At 38.3% G+C, this 9026-nt stretch overlaps 1 protein-coding gene across 2 annotated transcripts in view; it reads right to left on the bottom strand.

Annotated features, from left to right (window-relative positions):
- Positions 1-7356, bottom strand: part of shisa9b (shisa family member 9b) — a 17936-nt gene extending 10580 nt beyond the window's left edge. For both annotated transcript variants that reach the window (XM_035654350.1, XM_035654351.1), the window contains exons 1-2: positions 6568-7356; positions 3608-3714 (exon numbers count right to left, since the gene is read on the bottom strand). In XM_035654350.1, the coding sequence (XP_035510243.1) occupies positions 3608-3714; positions 6568-7076 (616 nt within the window). In that variant the 5' untranslated portion in view covers positions 7077-7356. The remainder of the gene's footprint in view (positions 1-3607; positions 3715-6567) is intronic.
- Positions 7357-9026: the final 1670 nt, after the last annotated feature.

Below are 9026 nucleotides of genomic sequence, written 5' to 3'. Positions count from 1 at the left end.
CCAAGTTCCCCTTTAAGTTTGTACACAATGTTGAAAAACTATATAAAAAGTTTCTCAGTGTTTCAGTGGCTAATAGCCCCACTGTATCTGTGGTCTATATCATGACAACTTTTAAGAGTGAAACAAAAGCATCTCCATCCAAATATTTTTAAGCTCTCAGTATTGTCAGTTTGTAATAATCTCCTTAAATATTGGAGGCTTCGGTAAACAGTTCAGTGTATAGTATGTGGCAGGTGGAAAATAGAACCATAGGCAGACTCTGCATTTCTTAGCTGCTGTCAAAGGTAATGCTGCTGAAATACATTTCTATCTGGCAGTAAGGAAATGGACTGTCATGCACCAGTGGAGTATTGGCAGTGAGCAGAGACTTTGTTCTCTCTGGCTGGCTGCCTGGAGTAAAAAGAGGCCACACTTCACAATTGCCCCATGTACACACATGGCCAGCAGGACATGAACATGATAGTAGTGGTAGCCAAAGAAACCCAGCTCACAAAATCTGTATTACTGGTGTCTTGAGGAGAATGAGAGCTCATAGGCCAGTCGATCAGATTTTTGTTATCTTTGACAGACAACAGATGAGGAAAAGGGGCTCCCTCTGGAGCATTTCAATCAATGCTTTGCACCACAATCTGTAATATACAGTGACTGTTATAGCTGGGGTATAGTCACACCTGCCACTGGAAAGCACAGCTGGAGAGGACAAGTACAGGCCGGATCCATGTGGCAGAGAATATCACATCACCTATTGTAACCTTGCAAGGATTTCTGTCAAGAAAACAACAATCATCCCTCTGCTGTGGCCAACTCTGTTAAACTGGATCCCTGTAAGATACAGCAGCCAATACAGTAAATCTCCATCTCCAAGGTCACTAAACAAAGGAAAAGCTACATCATTTGTTTATTCAGTGTAGTAAAATAGGAATTAAATAGCTTGAATAAAATATAAATCTTCTTACTATTTATACTGCAAAAGTGCTTCTGTAAGGTGTTCCACAGCAATCAGGTTCAATATTCATCAGGCAAAAGTAAAAGAGGCTTATGTCTTCGCTTATGCAGTTATAAACCTGAGAACCTACACTATATTAATAAGGCTAAAACAAGTATAATGCTTTGCAAATTTGGTAAGTAATTGAGATATTTCTTTGCAGGTATGTAAATGAGTATGGTGTACCCAGTATAATTAGATTGTAATGATTGTCTTTACGCTGCTATGGACAAGAAGCATTTTGTCAGTTGCCATATTTCTTTCAGGTTATTACAGACTTAAACTAAAACTAAGGTATAACATTATTTTCTGACTCAGAAGGAAACAGGTGGGGAGAGACAACTGCACATTTTTCAAAGCAATTCAATTTTCACATTTTTACACAAGCGACATAACCTTTAAATAGGTGACAGTACAATGATGTCCTGTTATCTCACATCTTTGATCATTTTTGTTCATTCACACCAGGGACTGGCAGGAAAAATGGGATTTTACAGGACACATGTACCCAGGTGGGTTCACCTACAGTTTGTGTAGTGTTCTCACCACAACATGTTAGCACAGTTACTGCTCTCAAAAAGCAGTGCACAAACACTTCCTCCTTTGTTGCTGTTTTATTCTAAGGTGCTTGTTTTTTAGTTGACAAACGAATGTATAACTTCAATCTACACAGGCAGAGTAAGTATAAAAAACTATTTTCTGATGTGCAAGCACATTTTTTTATTGAATTGTGCTGCACAGTATACTACAATATAAAAAGTACATTGCACACTAATGAAGACCAGTCCTATCTGTCAACGTGTTGGCTGGTTTTTAATGAACTGATCATTATTCTGTGAGGAGGTAAGGTAGGAAATAGCTCTGATTTTAGAATGATTAATTATCATGTCAGTGCTGACACCTCACCTCAGCTGATTTTAGGGAGCAAAAAAAATATCTCAGCTAAAAGAAAAATACATCTGGCTCTAAAAATAGAATGCCTTTCAATTTTGAGGTTAGTTTTGTATGAAGTTAAATTGAGTGTCTCACCCAAGTAATATTTACAGTAAATATAATGGGATGGTAAAATGGGAATACAAAGTTGCATGGTGACATAAAGCACAGTGGCCTTGTGGCTGCAATGTTAAAATACCACAATTAGGTTTAACACATGTGGCCTTTGTCTTTAGCTGAGTTGTTTCAGTACATTTCTGCAACCAAGTAATGTACATTCCTAGGATTGCCACTATGTTTCGGATCACTGATAAGGAATTATTGTTTGAAAACAGTTGAGGATTTTAGACCATTTGGCCTTGTAATTTTGTAAGTCTGTCAGAATTTCCACTAGTTTTGCATCTAAACATTGTGAAGAACATTTTTTTCTTGTTGATCTTGATTATTTTCTTGATTTGTAATAAATGTATGCATATGAGTTGATGGATTTAGATTAATTACAGACATAGTCCACTCATTGAAAATTCTTAAATATTTGTGCAACTAAATCCTGGCTTTGTATGAGGTAATTTGAGATAGACAGTCATCTGCTATGTGTGCCAAGAACAGGCTGTTTTTTATTCCAGCCACAGATTACACCAGGTGTTTTCACTAATTAGCAAACCTTCCAAACTAATCAGTGAACTCACCTGCTGTACTCTTCAGTTGTAATAAAGATCATGCAAAGTTCCATAGAACATGATAATCACTGATATTGTATTTATTTGCATCTGCCTCAAGTGAAACAATTTGAGAAGCACTTAGATTTAAGAACATCAGTATATGATATACTGTCATTTATTCAGTTTGATTTCTGTTTTTCTTTTTATACTGTAACTGAAGTACTAAGTCATAACCTGACTGGATGAGTTATTGATTTCTTTGCTTCTAACTTCTATTGTACAGGATGTGAGGTTCTTTCAGTAAATACTGCATGTTATTGGATCTAATCAGTCAGTATCAAGATTTAGTTTATCCTCAGATGAGCCAAGAAATTAACTGCATTTACTTTTTAAAAGTCAATTAATCAGCTAAAGCAGGTATTTGTAAATGAAGAATACAAACATAAAAATTCTCCTTGACTCTGTCTGTTAAACCTTTTTTTAATATGAGTTGCCATTTGCCATAATTATCCAGCTTGAAGAGAAAAGTGACTGGAGCTGTCAAGTCAGTAAGCAGGTTAACATTAATAAGAACTCTTTTCTAACTGTGTGAGTGTGTGTAGGTGTTGGTGTTGATGAACGAGAGAATAAGAGTGTGATTTAATGTGTGAGGCTTTTGCATACAATAAATATTGGCTAAGAAACAGAGCTCTAGGTTGTCTGTAGTAATTAGTGTGTATGTTAAGTGATTGCTGAAGGCACGAATAATTGCTCCACCATCTCACAGGATTGTGGTTGGACCTTTTTTCCCTTCCTCGCTTCCTGTTCCACACCTAATTTAGCATATATATATTTATGGCTCACAATTTTAGGTTTATATTTGTTTTAAGAAACCTCTGAGTATATTGAAAATTGGTTGGTGGTGCGATTCTGGTCAGTGAAAGCAGATGGCAGCAGCGTTAGGTAATAGATGGAGCGCAGCATATTAAACAAACTGCTCTCTCGTGTGTAGCTAGGCAATGTGTGCTGCTGATGTCACAGTACTTACGGAGACTGTTAACTGTGACTCTGGTTTGTATGTTCTCGTAGTGCTGGCCAAGTCCAATGTCGTCCGTATGTTCTGTGGCAGGATGGCGAATAACATGTGCAAGAGCTCTGGAAAGATGAAGAACAATCTCAGAGAGAGGACATCTTTTAGTAAATAACAAGTACAGATTCTGTGCAGGCCAGCAGTGCACTCCGGCTTTCACTTAGAAGTCATCCTAAATTACAAAGTAAAACGTTTGTCTGTTCCCTCCAAATTGACAGACATTCACAGAAGTTATTGGTTGGGGAAAGGTAACCTTCATGGTAAACATATTTGACTGTTGGTAGGGGACAATAGACAAACTGTAACCTCTGATGTCAAAGTCACATGCTTTGTATGTTGGTGGTTTGAAGAGTTTTAACATTACTGGTCAAAAAGGTAGAGGCTAAGATATCCTGACTTTTAATTCTTTGTATGGCTCAAACATAATAACTGGCATTCAGATGAAACTGCCTGTCTGATCTGGATCATATTTTATGGAGAAAATATTTTGTGATTCACAGCTGGTTCTCCAACTGCTCTGCCTCAACTCTCTGTGATTTCCTGATGGATAGATAGCTTTACTTGTTGCTACAGTAACCACTAATTGCTGCTAAGTGTAGCTGTCAGTAGCTGATTAGCTCGGTTAGCCATGTAGGTACTGGTTTTGAGTCTTCCCGCTAGCACACAAGCTTTGGACTGCCATCGTCATACTGGCCTTCTTCGGTTCTTGGAGGCTGTGTTGGTCCCCTTTCGGCCGTGTTCACTGGGAGGCTGCTGAGCCCAGTTGCTGATCCCAGCCAGCCTTTCATGCTGGTTCCCCCCTGCCCTATGCCTGAAGACCCCCTCCTCCCAGTGGTCTAAAGCTCCTGTGCAAGGGGTGTAAGCACCAACAATCCCCGGGTGCTCCGAGCTCCCACTCCAGGCAGCATCAGGACTGCTGGCTGCATGGATAACTAGCTAACAGAAAACACTCCGCTCTGACGTCTATTGTTTTTCGAAACTATTTTTTGTCTAATTTGTGGTCTGACAAATAGTAAATTCCTCAAATTCAGTACCCCGTGTTATATTTTCCATGCTACTGTAGCCATCATACTTTGGGTTGAAATAGTTGAAATCCATAGTTAGTGGTGTGTGACGTAGTGCGGTTGTGTTACACACTTGTCACAGGAGATAATACCAAGAACAGGCATTCAGAGCACAGAGTGGGAATGAAACTACTCTGCCTATTACAAGTCAGTGTACCATCAAAATAATTTTGGATTATTTTAAGTAAAAATATTTGCATAATTTTGCTTTTTAAATTATCACCAGGTAAAAAATGTCCACTCTTGTCAAGCAGTGAGTGAACTTTAAAAAACGCACCTTTTTTTTGTTATATGTTATTTTGTCTTTAGGCTACATACAGTAATATATTCAATAACTTTGTGGTTTAAGTTCAGCCTCAGATTCAAGTTGTCTATATTAAAAACTCTAAGCTCCTTTGTAATCAGTCTCTTCAAAATTACAGTGTAAAAGTAATTATCAATCTCGGAATCCATTGGCTATCGTCTGACAACGATTTAGCCTCTGGGGGCAACGGCCAATGTTTTCTTTTCTTCTGGTATAAGCTATCTGGAAAATGGATAACGGATATCCGGGCCAAGACTTTCTCTGCAGTCCAATTAGCAACTTGATAGGCAAGAAGGACAAGAACGACACATTTTGGCTAATCTCTAAAACCAGAAATCTGCATATATACATTTAAAAAAAAAAACCTATTAAACACCTGAATTGCCATCAGATGAGAGCCAGTTGGTTCTGAGATTGCATTTCGTCCAATAAGTTTCATTTCTTTTGCTCTCCATACAGACTGCTTACCTGCATGCAACCAAAGTCCCCTCAAACATGGTCAATAAATACTACTCAGACTGCAAACAGAAACCAGAAACACTTCCGATGTTGGTCCTTTGCCTACATATTCTGCATTCATATGCACATATCTGTTTATAGGGATTATCACATTATGGTGCATTGTTTATTTCAACAACATGTGAAGAAATGTTTTAGGTAAATCAGTCTACAAGCATTTTTTACAGAAATCAATGGAATCTTTATTGTTAACATAGAACTTTAAAAATGTTTTCTCATAATTTTGTGTCTTTTTAGCCTGGACTACTACAGGCTAATGCTCTTTCACAGAACTACAATGACATAAGTGTCTCCTCAGTGCAGACATTGTTCAGCCCAAAAGCAGTCTCCTGAGTAGGCTGCAAGCCTCTTTGTGTGCATATGTGAAATGTGTTTGAGAAAGATGGGGAGAGGGAGAGAGAGAGAGAGATAGTGTGTGTTTGTGTGTTTACTAATTAAGTGTTTGGTGGTCATGTCTGCAATAGGCAGTTTTGGAAACAATTTTTACATTTTTAACATATATGTTAAAAACAAGATGCAGCACAAATTGCCTTTTTGACTAAATGTAGTAAAAAGCTGAAACTTAATGATGCATCACAGGATTTGATGTGGAGAAAATAAATATGTTGTACGTGTAACAGCTGACCCTGTCCTTGGATTCAACATCACTGGCAAGTCAGATAGTCCTCAGTCTCAAATTAAAATATCATTCTGTAACATTGACAAAAATGTGCATGTAAGGAAGGAAAATTATGTTAAACTGAACTAAAACCATTTTCCCAAGTTGATATCACTTTTAAAATGTACGTTGAGTGCAAATAAACGTTTTTACAATAGTGTTACACCGTTTTATTTTTACAAAACAACTTGTTGCTTTAGTATTGCATAGGGTTTTGATGAAATTAGGGGTTTTGTTCCACATGGAGGCAAGTTAATACCTCAGGGCTCACTAACACATTTTGTGTGTAATGTTTTGACAGATAAAATCGGCGTGATAAGACAAGTAACTTACAATTCTAAAATAATTGTCAAAGAAAACAATTATAACCTACCTTGACATATTTTCTCGGTGCGGACGGTGCGTCTTTTCCAAACCCAGCTTGGTGAAAATTCCTATGAGTGCCATTATGGCCACGACCCCGCATATTACATACACAATGAGGTTGGTTTTATCCTTCGCGGTGTCCAGTGCCACGTCCACTTTTGGTGGTGGTCTTCCTGTCATCATCCACGGCGGGGTGTCGTAGTTCTTACAGGTGGTCTGGTCCAGCCGGGAGCTTTTAAACGCACAGCAGAACCTGAAGCCACAGGTGCCGCAGCAGTACAGGTAGCTGCCCGTCCTGCACACGAACGGCGGATCCCACTGGCCCATCACGTCGTAGTAGCCGCGGCACTTGTCCTCCATGTGCGGGTTCTCCGTGACTCCGCTGTCCTCTTCCTTTGAGTCGTTAAACCCTGTCACTATCATGAAGTCGTCGACGGTCTGACCTGGCTCGCCTTCCGCGTCGCACACCATAACTTTCACCAGAAAGTAACCGAGCAGCAGCTCAGTGCCCCGCATCGTTGCTCACTTTTTACCCCGTTCTTGACGCCCTGACAAGCTCTTATAAGCCCGGACGCATCTTCCGAAGAGACGAGACACAGCCATGCGTAAATGTAATTAGGCTGATTCCAACTTCCATGAGTAAAAGCACAGTGCGCCCCTGTACTTTTCTTTCTTTGAATTTTTTTTTTTATAAATTAAGGGCAATTTAGGCTCTTCTCAGAGGGTAGCCTACTTTTAGTAAATAGTTTGAGACGGGTCGCATCACTGAAGTGGTGCACCTGGCTGTGCTGGAGGGTGTCAGATACCTCTGAGGCTGCTTCACTACACAAAGCCGGTCACAGATACACAGGGAGAGAGAGAGCGAGAGAGAGAGAGAGAGAGAGGGGGGGAGGGAAGATAAGGCAAAGTAAAAGACCCCGATGAGTGAGTGGGGGAGAGAGAGAGCTCTTGAAACAAGCACTCACAACAAAATCCAATAATTAATAATACTTTTAAACATTTGTTTTAATGTCATTACATGGGAGTAAAACATGAATATGTTTTCTTGTTACCAACTGTGTAGAGTTACTGCTTGAGGTTTTGAATCAAGTACATTTTGGCACTGAATTTCACTTGGTGCACAAAAAAAAGGCACTGGTCTGCTCTATTATATCTTTTAGACTATGTTTTGTGTTTTAATTCCTGTTTTGTCTTGAGAAAAGCAATGCTCAGGTCCATCTCATTCTTCTTTGGAACATAGAAAAATATTTCAAAAACTCTGGTTTACATTGGTTTAGATCCCTTTTGAATGATGATGGAAAGATAGTAATTTAAATATACTTTAACAGCATCATATTGAACAAATTATCTTTTTAGCAGAATGTTTACACTTCCTAGAAGTCAATGAGAATATGTTGTATATGTTGTTATTATTACCTCTCCCACACAGTCGTAACACAAGTGATATCTAAGAAAACTTTGTTTTATCCACTCAAGGATAGAGTTCTGTAGAGATGTATCATACTATGTGTCAACCATGCACCATCTGCTATTAATTACTGATCGTTTACAAACAGTAACAGATGATGAAGGGCTTTGACAAGCACAGGTCTGCAAAAAAGATAGTTGGCGATTTATTTTTAAAACCCTTTTATCTAAAATTATTATTAGTCAAAGGAGGCTTACCATCTGCCACTTGAGAAATCTCACTCTTTTTTCTTTGATGTTGAATCGTCTTAGCCATGGGAGGGTACTTTTATTTACAATTGGCTGTCAGGGGAGTTTTGAGCTTGTCTCGTCTTTGTGCATCTTTAAAGTTCACTATAAATAGTTTGCACAGCCCCCAAGGATGAAACTTTAGAGTTCCTTTAAAGTGAAAACCCTACATATTTATTAGGACCAGATAAACTCCAGGCGTAAACACTTAATTTAAATGTTTGATTGCAAAGTGTAAAATAGTGAATGACTGCCAAGTGAAACAAACACATTATCGTTTCGTTGCTGTTTATACCCTCCACCAGTTGGTATTCTCACTGTGGGGTTGGTCACTGTTATTGACACCCTTTGAAACATTGTTGCTGATGAGTCACTGTTTTTATGTTTTTATGCGTCATACAGTGAAGTTAAAAAAACTATTGTTCTTTGCAGCTTCATCATGTGGATTATATTTTTTTATACACCTCATAGAAAGACAAAAACAAAAAACTTAAAAAGCAAGGTAAAATATGTTTTATCTTGTTTTCAACTCCACACATATATAAAATCTGAGGGAAGGCTGATGCAGAGTTTTTATTGGTTGTATTTCTTATGTCCTGATAAAGTGTTTCAGGATGTTTTTTGGTGTTAATTGGTTTCTTTTTAGTTTATATGAATAATACCGTTACCTTGTATCTATTGTGTGATTACTGTTTTATGCGCCAAGTTTGACATTTAAAATTTCCCAGCATATCTTTTATTATTTTTATTATTTCTTTTATTTGAACAGGG

Source organism: Morone saxatilis, unplaced genomic scaffold (genome assembly GCF_004916995.1).
Source record: "Morone saxatilis isolate NCDOM2014 unplaced genomic scaffold, NCSU_SB_2.0 Contig14, whole genome shotgun sequence".
Taxonomy (NCBI): domain Eukaryota; kingdom Metazoa; phylum Chordata; class Actinopteri; family Moronidae; genus Morone; species Morone saxatilis.
This window is presented reverse-complemented; position numbering and strand designations above follow the sequence as displayed.